This window comes from Lynx canadensis, chromosome B1 (genome assembly GCF_007474595.2).
Source record: "Lynx canadensis isolate LIC74 chromosome B1, mLynCan4.pri.v2, whole genome shotgun sequence".
Lineage (NCBI taxonomy): Eukaryota > Metazoa > Chordata > Mammalia > Carnivora > Felidae > Lynx > Lynx canadensis.
Window position 1 is genome coordinate 142,313,408 of NC_044306.2, and position 19,173 is coordinate 142,332,580.

At 39.5% G+C, this 19,173-nt stretch overlaps 1 protein-coding gene across 1 annotated transcript in view; it reads right to left on the reverse strand.

Annotated features, from left to right (window-relative positions):
- Nucleotides 1-19,173, reverse strand: part of FRAS1 (Fraser extracellular matrix complex subunit 1) — a 424,264-nt gene that overhangs the window by 237,030 nt on the left and 168,061 nt on the right. The window contains exons 5-9 of the mRNA XM_030313622.1: nucleotides 15,572-15,731; nucleotides 12,844-12,977; nucleotides 2,682-2,765; nucleotides 685-786; nucleotides 253-444 (exon numbers count right to left, since the gene is read on the reverse strand). Of these exons, the coding sequence (XP_030169482.1) occupies nucleotides 253-444; nucleotides 685-786; nucleotides 2,682-2,765; nucleotides 12,844-12,977; nucleotides 15,572-15,731 (672 nt within the window). The remainder of the gene's footprint in view (nucleotides 1-252; nucleotides 445-684; nucleotides 787-2,681; nucleotides 2,766-12,843; nucleotides 12,978-15,571; nucleotides 15,732-19,173) is intronic.

The window sequence follows — 19,173 nt, forward strand, 5'->3', positions numbered from 1 at the left end:
TCCGGCTCAGGGCTTCCAATCTGACCAGATGCATTGAGAACTAAAAACTCCAGGGGGCTGTTCCAAGCCAGTCTGAACAAATAGTGACATTTATTTTACACCACAGAATCTTTGTGCTAGAAGACTCTGTGAAATGTGAGTGGTCAACCTGGCTGTCGCCTTTGCTGCCAAAAAGTAAGGAACAGGTTAGGGACCAGCTATCCCTTTGTAGAGAATTGTTACAGTCCAAGTGGAAATGCCTTTGCTTCTTACCCGGGCACACTCCACTTTGGCACACTCTCCAGTCTGGCAGGTCACTTGGCCGTGGTCACACATGCAGAACTCGCAGGCAGAGCCCTTCCACATTTCATCCTGGTACCGCACAATCCCATTGTGTGAGCAGCTTCCCGCAGGAGACACACATTCCTCACAGCATTCCCCATGGCGCTGAGCCCTTCTCTGACCCTGAAGAAACAAAGATGGCAGATAAAGGGCAATGTTCTCCACCCGACCTAACCCAGCTGAGGCAAGTTCCTCTCTGCCTCAGCCCTCCTTTCTAGGAAGCAGATCTTTTATATCTTTATCTAATATTTCTAGGCATAATAAAACTTTTGATTCCCTCAAAAGACACACTGGACTAAGAAATGCATTTCTTAAATGCCCCAGAATAAATTTTTATAAATCAAGCTACACTCCATCAAATACCTTGTCACATCTTAGTGGGGGGCAGGCCTGTTTGTGGCACCTGACCTCACCCTGGTCACATATACATGTGGTACAGGCATTTTCGTTCCACTGGTCACCATGCTGAGGAAAGAAAGGACAAAGTGGAAAATCAAATGTCACATATATAAAATAGAAACACAGGAACATAAGACACACAATTTTTATTACCATTTTTAATTGAGTCACATTGAATGTACTCCTGAGAATGATGTCATTTAGGCAGCAACAGCCTCTAAGAAAAAAGCCAACAAATGTCCAAAGGGAACTTTACATTCATTTTTATTCAACTACATGCATTCCACAGATGTGTTGAGGGCCTACTCTATGCCAGGCCCAGGCCCAAAGAGTCTCTGGAGCATCAAGATTCATAAGAAGACCCTGTTTGCTGCCTAATCAGTGGTCATTCTTTAGCTCCTCTTCTTTGCCAGGAGACCCAGTGCCTACTGCCACGTAGTCACTTTCCCAGCTTCCCTTGCAGTTAGAGCAAGGGCATTTTCCAATCCTAACTGAGGAGACCTCTGAAGAAGTTTGCTATAGCATTGGAAGCCAAAGACTCCTCTCCCATAAAAGAAGAAAAGCCATCCCTTTTCCTCACCAGCCTTTAGTAATGATTGTGTATGCATGAGCTGCCTAGACTTGAGGAAGACATCTTGGGGACATGAAGGGACAAGACAGAAAGCAAATGACAACATGCAATGGATGGTAGGGTGGACAGATCAGAAAAGAGCTTAGGGGTAACTGGATGGCTCAGTCAGTTAGGCGTCTGACTTCAACTCAGGTCACGATCTCGCAGTTTGTGAGTTTGAGTCCTGCATCAGGCTCTCTGCTTTCAGCATGGAGCCTGCTTGGGATCCTCTCTCACCCTCTCTCTCTGTGCCTCCTCTGCTCACACTCCCTCTCTCTCTTTCTCAAAAATAAATAAACATTTTTTAAAGAGCTTAGATCCTTGAAGACATCACTGAGACCTGAATTGATCAACCCTACAACTGCCCTATCTCTACATTTTTTGTTATATGAGATATTTCATGTTTTCATTTTAGCCACTTTTAGAGGAGTATTTCTGTTACTTGCAACCAAAAACATCACAATAGATATAAAGGCCATCTCTTCCAGGAGAAATTAATCTGGCACATATGTGGCTATTGTATTGGACAACACAGATCTAGTACATACAAAAATCCTTTCCCAATTAGTTATGTTCATTCAGACTTCAAGTGACCCATCAAGAATTTGTGACACTCATTCTCTAATATTCAGTTCCAGATTCTGTACTGAGAGTCATAATTCCAATTTATACTTAGTCTTCCATAGAGTGGCTGGCAAACAAAGAAGTAGTCGGTTTTATTTTTTATAGGTTCTTTGCTTTTGAATAATGTAACCTTCTTTTGGCTCAGTAGGGCACTCCTAAGATAGAACATCCATTCACTCATTTAATTTGCTGAACTCATTTTTATTTGGCACCTATTATGTGTTAGGCACAATTATCTAGATTATTCCAATAGTACTTTCAAGTGTGCAGTTTCCACCACCCCTAGCTTCTCACCTCTCTTGCCACTCTCCCCTACCACCCCCATGCTTCCCCACAGTGTAAGGCAGGCAGAAGCTGTCTCTGGATATCAGTACATGCAATCCAACCAAAGCAGATAGACATTCCAGGGCCTCCAACCTAAGTGTAAACTGATAGTAACCAATGATAGTCCTTTTTTCCCTTTGAGACGTGTGAACAGTAAGTTCACCAAGGTTCGTGAAGCAGGTGCTGCCTGCCAGCACATTCCTTTATATTTCTAATCCCCTTCAACTTAATTTTTTCATAAAGGCTTTCCACAAAGAGAAGAAAAAAGCTGTTTATGTACTGAATTACTAATCTTGGCAAAGACTCAGACAAGAGGGTGGGGAAGTGTGGTGGTTGGAAGGGCGGAGGGCATATGTGTGAGAACGTATGTCAAAACACCTACAGTGGGGACATCAAAGGTTACCTCGTATGCTTGGCCAGATGCAGAGCAGTATCGGGAAGAGCACTGTGGGCAACATTTTCCAGGAACTCGGATGATAGTTTCATCCTTAGACCCAAAAAAGGAACAATCCATCAAAAGGAGACATTAATAAAACCCACAACAGTAGGAAAATTTCATTCATAGCCCACTCAATCATGTGCCTCAAGCATCCATAAATAGCAATTTCCTCTCGTTTAGTATTTATTAGTCACCTGGTGCTTTGATAAGAATTTGCACTTCCAAAGTCAGCGTGATTCTTAAGACATTTGCACATTCCTCAAGTCCTACCCTCTTTTCTAAGAGCAAACAAAAGCACAAATAATAATAATAACAATAATAATTGTACTCAGTGTTTATCAGGCATTATTTTAAGGCTTTACATTTTTTTTAAATTTTTTTTAACGTTTATTTATTTTTGAGACAGAGAGAGACAGAGCATGAACGGGGGAGGGTCAGAGAGAGAGGGAGACACAGAATCTGAAACAGGCTACAGGCTCTGAGCGGTCAGCACAGAGCCTGACGTGGGGCTCGAACTCACAGACCGCGAGATCATGACCTGAGCTGAAGTCGGACGCTCAACCGACTGAGCCACCCAGGCGCCCCGGCTTTACATTATTTTAAGTCTTCTTTCCTAAGAAGTAGATGTTCTTTTCCTTGCTTTACAAACAAGAAGAGTAAAGACCAGAGAGATTATGTGACTCGCCCAAGGTCACACAGCCAACCTGGTAATGATAACGGTTGGAGCAAGACTTCACAGCACAGAACCATACCAATACTTAAGGATATTTACACTCCAGCTGAGTTATTGCTAAATCCAAAACGAAGTTATCCCTCTATTGATAAGCTACTTCACTATTCTTTTGCATCTTTATGTGAATCCACACATTTACATATATGCACTACATGCAAAAAAAATCAATCGTATCTCTAGATATTTGGGAATAAAGGCAGAAAAAAAGTAGGTGTGCTATTTGGGAATAAGGGCAGAAAAAAGTGGGTGACAGAGACTAAACGCCCAAGGAACTGCTCCCTGCCCTCTCCCTACTTCTCACCTCTACCACTCTCACCCCCCAAATATTAGACCATTTGTCTCCATTGCCCTGCAAAGACTTTTCACAAGAACAGTTCCGTCATTGATACCAAAGAGTCAGCTTCTCACTTTGATTTATCACCACAACCTTTTGAATGACAGGAAGGTAGACAAGTTAAAGGCAAGGTTACGATATACTAAACTTTAAGGACCAAGAACTGGTTTATCTTACCGTTACTTTCACTTTGTCTTACAAGAAGCACAAAAGAGCTTTAACTTTTCTTGAACAGTTCCAGTCATACCTCAGTAGTTCTTTAACTCAACTGTATATGATCAGTTAAATTAATGCATTACTATCTAATAGGGATTTATTTCAAGCAACTGAGTCACTGGAATTAAAATGACAACTGTTTTTGATGCTTTAGGTTATTTCATTTCCTTATTCTTCTACATGAAAAATATTATGACCATTGATGTTTAATAGAGTAGTGAAAATTGGGACACATGCTGAAATCATCAAGCATTTCTGAACCTCAGAACTCTTCAGCTTAATGAAATTTTAGTGAGAAAGTAAAATAACGGTATATTTGATGTCACACTATTCAGTAATTTTATTGTAGTAAACAAATGAATTTATACAATGCTTGGTAAACAGGGAACGAATGTCAGGATCACAAATCTTGAATCAGCACGGAGTTAGAATCAGTCTATCTTAACCAACATGGACTAGACCCAAGTAGAGTAGCAGAGTCAACTCAAGAGCATGGGGGAAGGAATTAGCTGTAGTAAGGTTGATACAAGGAAAATCAAACTTTCTAATTCTTACTGGCAATACCCAATTATATATTTTATTGACAGAAACAGAATCTTTATTCACCAATCCAGATCAATAAGGGCAGGAAAGAAAAGCATTTAAAGAGAAGATATCCCAGGTTACAAGAGAACTATCTGACTGAGAGGTGGTAATTCACCCGGGCTGGTGCTTCATAAGCAAGACTGGACATGCAAGTAAGAAGATGCACAGTAAAATAGGTCAGAAAAATGGAAAAGATTTTTAACAGTGCATTTTGTTGCTATCTTCTATCTGTATCATTTCATCCTGGGCTATGTAGATTTGTCCTTCCAAAAGCATAGGCTATACAGGGGCCAGCCAACTATGGATCATGGACCAAGTCCAGCCTACCACCTGTTTCCATAAACTTTTATTGGAATGCAGCCACGTCCACTCATTTACATATTATCTATAGCTGTCTTTGTGTTACAATGGCAGAGTTGAGTAGTTGTTTCAACCGAATGGCACACAAAGCTGAAAATATTCACTATCTGGCTCTTTACAGAAAAAGTTCACCAACCCCAGGTCTTATATAGTACCTTCAGTAAACACAGAAATTGATACAAAAAAACTATGATTACTGTCATTACAATTGGGGGTAGGACTACCATTAAGGATATATTTAATTGTGGTTTTTCATATTCCTTAAATAAAAATATTTATGATAAAAATTTTATGGTGTATTATGGCTAACAGCTCTTGGTGAAATATTTTCCCACTATGATACCTCTGTAGATAGAGAAAGAGATAAAAATTTCACCACCAAAAAGTAAAACATCCAACCCCCTGCCACTGCTATGAGGAAGTCCCATTGAGCATAATACATTTTATGGCCTTTCTTTGCTGTGTAAACCTAAATAGATATAAGAACCATCACGTCTGCCTAACTCCCTGCCTTTCTATACCAAACACAACCCAGATTCATCCCTCCGGTGTGTGGCCACAACTGTTGGAAGCAGTCAGAATGCCAGCCCTCACCTCCCTCAACATCTTTCTTGCTACATCTAATCAGAGCCCATAATGTAAAAAGGGGGGGGGGGGGAGACTGGGAAGTATGTGTGTTGGAGGAGGCAGAGAGAGTGATAAAAAGTAGCAGGATAGGACAATGCCTCAACTGAAAAGCACATGGTCACTGAGGGAGGAAGAGAGCCTTTGCAGCGGTGCATACTGGGGATTACAGTTTTTTTGTTTCACATATTAAAAATGTAAGAGGGCTGAGCAGTGGAGGTAGAAAAAGATCCAATCTTAGTACAATAGGGACATACTAAATGGAAACCCTCAGACAAGGAGACATATTTCTTAGCATCTGGCTATGGATCCAAGAAGGGGAGTTAGCCAGGGGCAGGCCACTTACCCTTGCAGCTTTCGAGCAGTGGGTATGGACAGATTTCTCTTGATCAAGGATAAGTAAATAGAAGGCAAGGAACTTGGGAAAAACCCTGAAGAGCAAACAAAACTAATAATGTTCTGAAGATTCAGAGAAAGAACAGACTTCTGAAAACTACACCTATAAGATCTTAAAAAAAAAAAAAGGACTTAAAAGCAATTTTGCAACTTCAGTAAGATGCAAGAAAATGCAGTCTTTATTAAATGGAAGCAAGCAGCAATAAAGAAAGAATAAGCGTTAGGATAAAAAACTAGATGAACCAGTGAGAGGAAAAATAAGGAAGAATTAAAAGAAAATTAAAGTGAAATAGTCAAATTAAAATCAATACTAGAAGTGGTAAATACAAACTCAAGAAGCTCTCTCCATATGAAGAGGAAAGACACAAAGTGAAAAATGGTAAGAAAGAACATGATTGATAATAAGGGGGGAGGGGAGCAATCCAAGAATCATTATAACTTTCTGGAGAAATGAGAACAATTGGAATTAATATGATTAAATCAAAGCCATAACTGGAGAAAGCATTTAAAAAACTAGAATACAGGCTGAAAGGGCTTCACCATATTCTAGGCAACAAGGTGAAAAGACACCTCACCTAGAAATATCCTGAAAAAAATTTTTTGATTATAAAGATAAAGACACAACCTGCAAGAATCCAACAGACTAAAATTAGCTGAACACAATGGAATAGAAGGCAGACGGACATCAGACTTTCCCGCCAGGGCACTAAATTTCAGGATTTAGTGGAAAAGAGTCCACAGAGTTGGGATGTGAAGAAATTATAATGGCTCCCAATTTTTGACCCCTCCAATTATACCTAATGTATATGGGCAATAAGAAAATGATTTTCAGGGGCGCCTGGGTGGCTCAGTCAGTTAAGCTTCTGACTTCGGCTCAGGTCACAATCTTGCAGTTCATGAGGTCGAGCCTCATGTTGAGCTCTGTGCTAATAGCTCAGAGCCTGGAGCCCGCTTCAGATTCTGTGTCTCCCTCTCTCTCTGCCCCTCCCCTGTTTGTGCTCTGTCTCTCTCTCTCTTTTTCTCAAAAATAAATAAACATTAAAATTTTTTTTAAATAATAATTTTCAAGCACTTAGTGGCTGAGAAGACATACAATCTTCTATCTTTCTTGAAAGAAGATCCAAAGATGAAGTTCAACCTACTCAGATTAATCAATATGGGGAATGGGAAAATTATAGTATTTAAAAAAATTGGTGGTAGTATCATCAGAAACAACTCTCATCAGACTGAACAGACCATTTGAATGTCTGTTTTAATGTACCTGAACAGACCATTTTAATATACCTACAAAAATGTGGATGGGTCAGAGCTCTGTTCATAAAAGTTGAAAGCAAGCAATTTCAGTATAAATTTACATCCCTCCCTAAGGGAACAACACCCTGTTTGAACCTATGATATTTCTTTTTGTCAGAGATTATCACCAACTTCTCTTTTATTGTTATTAATTTATTTTTTAATTTAAATCCAAGTTAGTTAACATAGAGTGTAATAATGATTTCAAAAATAGAATTTAGTGATTCATCACTTACATATGACACTCAGTGATCATCCCAACAAGTGCCCTCCTTAATGCCCATTGCCCAGTTAGCCCATCCCCCCACTCAACACCCTGCCAGCAACCCTCAGTTTATTCTCTGTATTAAAGAATCTCTTATGGTTTGTCTCCTTGTTTTTATCTTATATTTGCTTCCATCCCTCTATGTTCATCTGTTTTATTAATTCCACATATGAGTGAAATTATATGATATTTGTCTTTCTCTGACTTATTTTGCTTAGTATAATACACTCTAGTTCCATCCACGTTGCTGCAAATGGAAAGATTTCATTCATTTTGATTGTTGAGTAATATTCCATTATATATTATATATATAATCAGCATTACATATATTGCTGAGCATATTCCATTATATATACCACATCTTCTTTATCCATTTGCTGAGTAATATTCATATATATATATATATACACACACACACACACACACACACACACACACACACACACACATACCACATCTTCTTTATCCATTCATCAGGCAATGGACATTTGGGCTTTTTCCATACTTTGGCTATTGTCAATAGTGCTGCTGTAAACATTGGGGTGCATGTGCCCCTTCAAATCACTCCTATATCCTCTGGATAAATACCTACCTAGTAGTGCAATTGCTAGGTTATAGGGCAGTTCTATTTTTAATTTTTTGAGGAACCCCCATTCTATTTTCAAGAGTGGCTGCAGCACTTTGCATTCCCACCAGCAGTGCAACAAAGATCCTCTCTCTCTGAATCCTTGCCAACATCTGTTGTTGCCTAAGTTGTTAATGTTAGCCATTCTGACAAGAGTGAGGTAGTAGCTCATTGTGGTTTTGATTTGTATTTCCCTGATAACGAGCAATGTTGATCATCTTTTCATGTGTCTGTTAGCCATCTGGATGTCTTCTTTGGAAAAATGTCTATTCATGTCTTTTGTCCATTTCTTCACTGGATTATTTTTTGGGTGTTGAGTTTGATAAGTTCTTTATCTCATATGTCATTTGCACATGTCTTCTCCCATTCCTTCAGTTGCCTTTCAGTTTTGCTGATTGTTTCCTTTGCTTTGCAGAAGTTTTTTTATCTTGATGACGTCCCAATAGCTCATTTTTGCTTTTGTTTCCCTTGCCTCTGGAGACGTTGAGTGAGAAGTGGCTGCAGCCAAGGTCAAAGAGGTTTTGGCCTGCTTTCTCCTCAAGGATTTTGATGGCTTCCTGTCTTACATTTAGGTCTTTCATCCATTTTGAGTTTACTTTTGTGTATGGTGTAAGAAAGTGGTCCAGGTTCATTCCTCTTGTGTGTTGCTGTCCAGTTTTCCCAACACCATTTGCTGAAGAGATTGTTTTTATTCCATTGGATATTCTTTCCTGCTTTGTCAAAGATTAGTTGGCCATACCTTTGTGGGTCTATTTCTGGGTTCTCTGTTCTGTTCCATTGATCTATGTGTCTGTTTTTGTGCCAGTGCCATACTGTCTTGATGATTACAGCTTTGTAATATAGCTTGAAGTCTGGACTTGTGATGCTTCTAGCTTTGGTTTTATTTCTCAATCTTTTCATTGAGGGCTGATTTGTGACCCAGTATGTGATCTATTATGGAGAATATTCCATGTGAACTTGAGAAGAATGTGTATTCTGCTGGTTTAGAATGAAATGTTCTGAATATCATCTGTTAAGTCCATCTCGTCTAGTGTGTCATTCAAAGCCATTGTCCCCTTGTTGATTTTCTGCTTAGATGATCTGTCCATTGTTGTAAGTGGGGTGTTGAAGTCCCCTACTATTATGGTACTATTATCAATGAGTTTCTTTGTTTGTGATTAATTGATTTATATATTTGGGTGCTATCACATTGGGCACATAAATGTTTACAATTGTTAGATTTTCTTGGTGAATAGACCCCTTAATTATGATATAATGCCCTTCTTCACCTCTTGTTACAGTCTTTATTTTAAAATCTAGTTTTTCTGATATAAGTATGGCCACTCCAACTTTCTTTTGATGACCATTAGCATGATAGATGGTTCTCCAACTCCTTGCTTTCAATCTTCAGATGTCTTTACGCCAAAAATGAGTCTCTTGTGGGGCACCTGGGTGGCTTAGTCAGTTAAATGTCTGACTTTGGCCCTGGTCATCATCTCACGATTCGTGGTTTGAGCTCCTCATCAGGCTCTATGCTGACAGCTCAGAGCCTGAAGCCTGCTTCGGATTCTGTGTTTCCCTCTCTCTCTCTGCCCTTCCCCCACTCATACTCTGTGTCTCTTCCTCTCAAAAATAAATAAACATTAAAAAAAATCTGAAGTAGTTCTTGTAAGCAGCATATAGATGGGTCTTGTTTTCTTATCCATTCTTATACCCTATGTCTTTTGATTGGAGCATTTAGTCCATTTAGATTTAGAGTGAGTACAGAAAGATATGAATTTAGTGCCATTGTGTTGCCTGTAGAGTTGATGTTTCTGGTGATGTTCTCTGGTCCTTTCTAGTCTTTGTTACTTTGGTGTTTTGTTTTTTCTTTTCTCCACTCAAAGAGTCCCCTTTAAAATTTCTTGCAGGGCTGGTTTAGTGGTCACGAACTCCTCTAGCTTTTATTTGTCTGGGAAACTCTTTAACTCTCCTTCTATTTTGAATGACAACTTTGCTGGATAAAGAATTCTTGGCCACATATTTTTCCGATTCAGCATGTTGAATATATCCTGCCACTCCTTTCTGGCCTGCCAAGTTTCTGTGGATAGGTCTGCTGCAAATCTGATCTATCTTCCCTTATAGGTTAAGGACTTTTTTCCCTTGCTGCTTTCATAATTCTTTCCCTATCTCTGTATTTTGTGAATTTGACTATGATGTGCCTTGTTGACGGTCATTTTTTGTTGAATCAAATGGGAGTTCTCTGGATTATCCCAGCCTCTAAAATGTGATTACAACCATGAAACAAAAAAAATATATCCACATTTGCCTACAAAAAAATTGGAATGAATTACCCCCAAAATATATTGTGGTGTTTTTGAATGGTAGAAATATAGATGATCATTTTCTGCTTTTCTGCCTTTTCCAAACTTTGCTTAGTAAGTACAGATTCCTTTTACAATTTAAAAGAAAAAAAAAACTCTTACATTAAAAATCAAGTTTTTTCTGGAGCTCAAGACCTGGAAATACACTTTTTCTGATGGACTTGTGTGTTTTTAACATTTAATGAGTTAATGCATATAAAATAGTTGCAATCATGTTCAAGTCTGTTAGTGACTATTGTTATTGTGATTATTACTATACATAAATGTTATATAACTCAACATTTTGGAAGGCCATATAGTATAATGGTTAAAAATATGAGTCAGGTGGGGCACCTGGGAGGTTTAGTCAGCTGAGCATCCATCTTTGGCTCAGGCCCCATGATCTCACAGTTTGTGAGTTCGAGACTTGCATTGGGCTCACTGCTGTCAGCACGGAGCCTACTTCAGATCCTGTGTCCCCCTCTCTCACTGCCCCTCCACCACTCACCCTTTCTCTCTCTCTCTCTCAAAAATAAATAAACATTGAAAAAAAATATGAGATGGGTGTGGTCTGTTGAATTTGTGATGCAGAATTGACTAGGTTAGAAGCACTGCTACTTCCTAACTGTGGTACCTTACGCAAGTCACTTAAGCTCTCCATATCTCAGTTTTATCTACCAGCAAGAGGGGATGATAATAATGGTTCTTACTTAATCAGGTTTTTATGAGAACTACAAAGCCCTTAAAATTAATGACTGGCACATAATAAATGCCAAAACTGTGGTGATGGTGATGACAACGATGATGGTAGAAGGTAGACAGTGGTGATGATGTTACCATCAAAAGCCTAAATTTTATAATGCCCCTTTATATCATCAGAACATCTCATATTTAATAATGATATTAAATCAAGAAAAATATTTCTAAATAATCTGAGAGTTGTTTTTCTAAAGTATGTGATGGCAAAAATACAAACTTAATGATACAAGAGTGATTAAAATCAACCTATTTTTAAGACTCCAGAATGCTTGTATATCAGCTAGCTCTAAAGTATGGTACCAAATTTCATCTTTTTAAATTAATTATGTATATCAGTGCAAACTATATGTGAGTGCAGTGTTTGAAGCTAGAGTTTGTGTTTAATGTTTTTAAAAATGGGAACTAGCACTTTCAGTTATTCCAATATCTATCCCCCTAACATGCAGTCCATTAAGGTTTCAAAGATGTAAAGCAGAAGGCTCACAATGTGGTGTTTCCTCCATGCCTCCTCCCACTTTCCTTATTGCAATGGTGGCAAACTGCTTAATTACCCTTCATACACAAGGGAACTGAATCCTGGAAAGTGCTAAATCAAAATGCCCCAACACTACAGCGTCCTCTGAATGTGAGATATTGTGCAACTCTACAGAGAAGCTCATTTGTAATCTCAGCACTGGGAGAAGACTTTGTGATGAATTGGGAGATGTGACACGAGCATGGTGGTTGTGGTAGGGTGGGTAATACAATCTAGTCTTTCAATTAGATACATTTTCCCTTTATTTGGCATTTAGCATTTCTTGTCTAATTGCCTTTTGTCTGCCTTTAAAAATATTGCCCAATTGTCACAATATGCCATGTTATTGATTTTGTTTTATTTGACACAAAGTACTGCTCTGTATCAACTGAATGTTGGCTTCCAGCTTTTCCTTAGATCAAAAATGAGCTGTTTTTCAACTGGAGGCAAACTCCTTTCATGGTTATCTGTCAACTGCCAAGGAACATCCATAGGAGCCTCTGGAAGAGTAAAAACTATAAAATACCATGTATACCACATTTATTTGCCATTGATTTTCTCTTCTAAATTTGTGTGAAGAGTCTAATGTTTTGAAAATCAGATGAACTTTAAATGAAGAACAAAATCTCACCATTTTTTAAAGCTTCCCAGAGAAGATTTTAATAACTTGAATCATTATCTTATAAGAATTAAAAAGTACACATCTGGATAATCATGTTCAAAGACATGCATATGTCTTTAAAAGCAAGACTATACCTGTGCACTGAGACACAATACCTGATCGTATTACTGGCTTTTCCAGATGTTTAGCTTGACATTTTTGCAACATCTGCAACTGCCTTCTTTGTAGGTACCCTCAAGGCTCACTTTCATTACGTAAAGATTAGCCTAAATGGCTGATAATTAGACCTATCTATAGCTTCTAACAGTAAAAGAAACATCTCAAGGGTGGTCTCCAAAAGTATAAGGAAAACAAAACTGCCTTTGCTTCTTTTTCCTAGTACTTTTGAGGCCTTCCTGACAAACTCAGAAAAGGCTCAGATTCCTGAACAGTGAAGTTAATAGTCTATGAAGGATCCATTTAGAGGCTGTCTTCCTTACCTGGTTACAAAACAGAGGTTGACACTGAGCTGTGAAGCACTGGGCGACCCCATTTCTACACACACATTTAGCACACCGACTCAGTGGCCAGTCTTCCCCATCCTGGAATACACGGCCTTCATAGGAACAAGGTTCTGGAAGGTCAGAAAAAATAAGGATTACTGGGGGGATTGTACTTGCTGATCCCAGGGCTGACTGCATGGGTGTGTAGCCAGTATAGTCACACAGGGCCCTGTGGTTGGGGGCGCTCAGACTTGGGGATTAAAACTCTGCAGTCAGGGGCACCTGGGTGGCTCAGTTATGTGCCTTACTCTTGATTTTGGCTCAGGTCAGGATCTCAAGGTTTGTGAGTTGGAGCCCCATGTCGGGATTCACCCTGGGGAGCCTGCTTGATATTATATATAGATGATGATATAGATGATATATAGATAGATATAGATTAGATATATAGATATAGAGATGGAGATAGAGATAGAGATAGAGATAGAGATAGATAGATATAGATATATGTCCCTCTCTTTCTGCCCCTCCCTTTCTCTCTCTGTGTCTCTCTTTCAAAATAAATGAACAAACTTTAAAGAAAAAAAACTCTGCAGTCACGGTATGGAGTTCTTAATAACTTCCTAAGTTTTGTAAGTGAAGTCTGGTGAGACAATGTAACATGTGCTAGGGAGCCTCAGCTGATGCATGGTCCTGCATTCCACTACCCCCTTGCCTTCCTGAGATGGGTTCTCAGCCACTTGCTCCCAAAATCACACTCAGTTGATGCGGAGAACAAAGGCAAAAGAAATGTAAGAAAAGATTAAATTTCCTCCGCAGCCCATTGACAAGTACTTAAGACAGGGTGACCTTCCTCTAGGAACTCAGCTGCCTTGATATTAATGCTTTGTTAAGGCAAAAGGCAACCTTAGTTTGACATTAGCCCGACCTCCAGGATCCTATAAGTCTTCTTAAACTTATAAAAATCTCTTTAGAAACTTCCTTTACCTCTACCACCCCAACCAAGATATATGTTAGTAATCATCCTCCAAGCATATGGCCCACTGATATACATCTGAAGGACCTCATGTCTAAGGTTTTACTAGACAGTAGTAAATGATCCTAACAGCAGCTAGCTCCTCAAAGTCCTGGAAACCTTGCTTCCAAATTCCTTAGAGACTTATGCTATCCCTAACCCCCTTCCAATGAAAGTATATAATCAGTCACTCCTCACAACCCCAGCGCAATTCTTTCTGCCCACAGATCCTGTCCCTGTGTTTTAATAAAACCACATTTTTTGCACCAAATATGTCTCAAGAATTCTTTCTTGACTGTTCATTCCTGGACCCCGACATCACTGTGAACACTGCCATCTTGCACCCACAGCAGGGACCTGGATGCGGGTGCTGGGGGAGTACATGTGCCCTACGCACCAAGTAGCAGGATGTGGCCTTGGGGTGCCTGTAAGGTCTCCACCCGCCCGGGAAGTATCCCCACGCCTGAAGGAGTAGGACATTAAATTGCAAATTAAAAACTTGACAGTTGAGAAAGACCACAGAAGAAAGACCCACTGCCTTTTGAACAAGGGGCCCTGTATTTTCATTTTGCACCTAGCAAATTATGAAGTTGGCCCTGGCTGATCCTCCAGTCTCTCCAGACAAAAAGCTTCCAATATGTCTTTCTCATGGAGGCCAAGAAGAAAGCCTCTTAAAGCATAAGAAAGGATCCCACAAACTCAGCCAGCCTACTCACCACCCACAAACTCTGTTGTTCAAGTATTTTTACTTGCAGGGTTATTTGGCCCAAAGCAGCTAGCTGTCAGTCCTCTTCTGGTGGATGACATCTGAAATGTGTGAGGCAAGCATTGTACTTTCATCATTTCCTAAGCATGCTTTTTAATCCCTGTAATGGTTCTCCAGAGTAACGGATTGCCAGGAATGGAGTAACAGGGGATGAGAAAGAAACCAGGGTCTTTTCAAAGGGAAAAGGCAAAAATAAGAGTGTAGCTTCCAGGTATTATTAAATAAAAGAATAATTTTTGTAATCATATGCCAGGAGAGGATGTAATGCAGTAATGACAATAATTTGTATTTGTCGTGAAGTATACACTATTTAGTTATAAAAATGGGAGCGACATATAGTCCTAAACTGTAATAAAAGGAGGACTTGGACCAAGCACGGACTCCAAGGTAAGGACCTGGAAATGTGCCCCTGGCTTGCTGAATGGGGCCTCGGTCTGTAGGCAGGCATATTCTCCACAGTGAAGGTGCCATAGAGACAAATGAGTTACCGGCTTCTTGCTCTGTGTGTCTTGGAGAAAGATGTTATGTCATTTCAAAGACCAGCCAGCAGAATTAGCGCTAGTGATGCTACATGGAGAAGTGATTTGTTCATTCTTCTCTCTGCCAAGAGGCAGGAGGAACTACGTTGGCCCTTATGGAATCATATCAGAGAATCTCGTCCCTCCTCTTTTTCCTTCTTGGGAGCTGCGGATGCAGAGGGATGCATCTGGCCAGCACAAAATAAATAAATCAGAAACTTGCAGAATCCCAAATCTGGAATGGAGCTTGGAGATCAGTTCCAGCCTCACTCTCTGCAACATTGCTTCTGCCAAGTGTAAGGATCCAACTTGGTTCCAGTAAAGAACCGGGTTAGGGGTCTTTGAGCCACACTGAGCAAGAAAAAGTTGGGATGTCACCACGTAAACCTCAAAGGCAAAGAGGGTTTCTTTCCAGAAGTTCATACTCACTCCCAGGGCCCACACAGACTGGGCAGCAGCTCCCTTCGGGGATGAATTCCAGCTCCTGCTGTGTGCACAACAGCGGTGGGCATGGCTGGGGCATGCATCGGACTTCCCCATGCGTACACGAGCACACACTGCACGGGGAGGAGGCCCACTCTGTCCCATGCTGGGGGTGAGGGGAAAAAAGAATAAGAAGGTTATTGTCAGAATATAGCTTTCATCTGACCAGACAGAAGCAAACCTCTTACACAAATGAAGGACGGTGCTCAGGAGAGATGGAAGAAGGCTCTAGGCTTACAAGGTTAAGACCAGGATTTATAATGTTCCAAGCCAGAGACCAATTAAAAACCTGAATTTTCTTTTCTTTTTAGTATCCCTAAGATTTATATTTGAAAATTTCAGAAATACACAAAAAGAAAATAAAAGGTACCCTAACCCCAATCATTTAAAAAATTCTATAAAGTCTAAAGTAAAATATACACACATATACATACATATATTTACTGAATTCATTATAATGGTCCTATTATTTTCAATAGCTCTCACTCTGTTCCTCTTTCTCTCTCTCTTTCTTTTTCTCTTTTTGCCTTTATTTTTTAAAACCCTGATTAGTTCCCATATTCCTCTTTTCCTATCCTTCCTACTCCCTGTCCCCCTCTGCCTCTCTCCTGCTCCAATAATCTTTAGGTCCTGGGGAAATACGACAGCCAGCAAGAGGCATCTGCTTCAGCCAGCTCTTCCACAAACTACAGAGCCAACTCTGAGCCCATCTACATACACAGAATGCTGCTAATCCACTTCAGGTTGGGATATGATGTTCCCAAAGCTAGCACTGTATCAGTGATCTAACAGATCCCTGTTTTGAGTTCTATGACTTACTGAGTACCAAAAATATTTAAATGAGCCCCCCTCAGATATGATGCAGATTGGGGGTGGTGAACACTGAATATAAAAAGCTACAAATATGTTGATTGCCTGGGAAAGTAGCTGTCAAAATATGGCAGAATGGAATAATGGTGGCCTTTTACAAGATGTGTGTGTGTGGGGAGGGGGGGATAAGTTTAATGAATGAAATTTTCCTCCTATAACATTTTCTTAAATATTTGGAGACTGATTTCCTTTGCCTCTATTAAATGCAACATATGATGATAACTGATCCAGCACAAATCATGTATAGATTTCTACTAAAAACATCACACATTCCAGGTGCTCAATCACCTAAATATAATCTGGGGATTACAACTGTGCGACTGAGAAGCATAGAAAATAAATGTCCCCTTGCTTCTCAAGCTAGCATCCAGAATAGTTATTCAGCATTCCCAAACACAAAAGAACTCTGTCTTACCTAAACAAGTCAGTACCCCTTTATTCTGCAAATTACAGCCAGGTTGCAAGCAAGCCACGTCTGACGTTACTAATAACCTGTGCTATTATTATAATGATAGTAATAGGCACTCACAGTCATCCAATTATTTGGGAACCGAGTCCTCACCTTACTGTCACGAAGATTACTTTCTTCTAGATGGACTTACTGGAGCACAAGAGAACAATAATGCAAGTATGCACTGAGTCAGATGCATCAAGTGTTTCCTTGGAAGCTCCCAGCTCAGCCCTCCCTGCCTTAGGAACTGTGGGTGAGTGACTTAATCTTTCTAAATCTCAGCTTTCTGGTCTGAAAAACTGAAATGGTATGACAACATCCCCTTCACTGGGTTACTATAAGGATTATATGAGGTAGTTTTTTAAAGAGCAGGCAAGGGAGAGGAAGGGTGGCAGGTAGAGGGTGCTCAATCCTCTCCCCTCTTTCCACTGTGTTGAGTTCACAGCCTTCCTCCTCCTTTTCACACCCGTGTGCCATCTGTGACCATAGAAATGGACATAAATATCAAGGCCAAGTCCTCTACCACCAATTTTTATTTCTGCTATAATTAAATATAAAATTTCAAATTTAGTACAGCATGTAAATGGGCAAGCCCACAACTTGCTAATAAACTATTAACTAATAAAAGATAGGGGGCAAATGACCTTTATACTTTGAAAAGCCTAAGCATAAAAGCAAAGAAAGAAACTGTAAGAGAAAAACTGATAGGTTCTAATGAGTTAAAATTTTATTTTTTTAAGTTTATTTATTTTTGAGAAAGAGAGAGTGTGTGTGTGCACAAGCAGTGGAGGGTCAGAGAGAGAGGGAGCCACAGAACCCAAAGCAAGATCCAGGCTCTGAGCTGTCAGCACAGAGCCCGATGCAGGGCTCGAACCCACGAACCATGAGATCATGACGTGAGCCGAAGTCAGACGCTTAACCAACTGAGCCACCCAGTCGCCCCTCTAATGAATTAAAATTTTAAAAGTCTGTCAAAAATACATTATAAACAAAGTCAAAAGGCAAACGACAAGCTGATAAAAATTGCAAATTATATTAATTAGAACTAAACTCTATTATATAAAGTCATTTCCAAGCAGTAAGAAAAAAAAACAACAGAAAACAAGCTTATAGAATATTTAATGCTATAAATTGCAAAGAAATATTAATGAAAATAAAATTGGATAATACTTCTTAATATCAGATATGGGAAGAGTTTAAAATTCATAGTAGTGTTGGTGAAACAGCAGTGGAATGGCATTTTCTCCTTCACAGAGCCTTCCCTCACCACAGCACCTGGAATACTCAGCCAGGTGGGGCCTACCCAGGGTAATCACACCTGAAGAAAGGCGGCACGAGCCGTGATATTCCCATTGGATTTCTCATTAGACACAGACAACTTAAAATTGAATTTTAATGATCACAGATGTCACAGCTTCAATAATCAAAACCTTTAGATGCTTTGCCTGGGTGGCTCGGTCGGTTAAAACGTCCGACTTCGGCTCAGGACATGATCTCACACTCCGTGAGTTTGAACCCCGCATCAGGATCTGTGCTGACAGCTTCGAGAGCTCAGAGCCTGGAGCGTGCTTTGGATTCTGTCTCCCTCTCTCTCTGCCCCTCCCCTGCTCGCACTCTGTCTCTCTCTCTCAAAAATAAACATTAAAACAAATTTTAAAAAATCTTTAGATGCTTTGACCGACTAATTTCACTTAAAAGAAGTTATCTGAAGAAAGTGATCAACAATACACAAACTGTTTAAATATAAGGAATTCCATTTCTTTGTTCTTTATGTACCAAAGTTGGAAATACGATCATGAAAATTAGAAGCTATACAAATCCCTAACAATAGGAAATCATGTTCTCCAAGGTGTGCCAGGGAACTATACACAACACGTTATATTTAAAAAGTAAAACATAAACTGTACACACAGTATAATTATAATTACGTAAGAACATATATCTCTATCTATCCATCTCCCCTGCTACCTCCTCTCCAAAAAACTGAGAGAACACCGACAGTGATTTTCATAGCTTGAGAATTACCAATGATGTTTTTTCTGCTTATACACTTTTTTATTTTCCAATTTTCACCATAAACATATTTTTACTTTTGTCGTCAGAAGGCAAATTACTGTTTAAAATATCGAATGAATCATTTATATGTCTTAAATAAACTAAAATGTGAAGGCTGCATATAAAACAGCTTGAAGTGAACTTCTTTATCTATTAAAAGTCAGAAGATTGC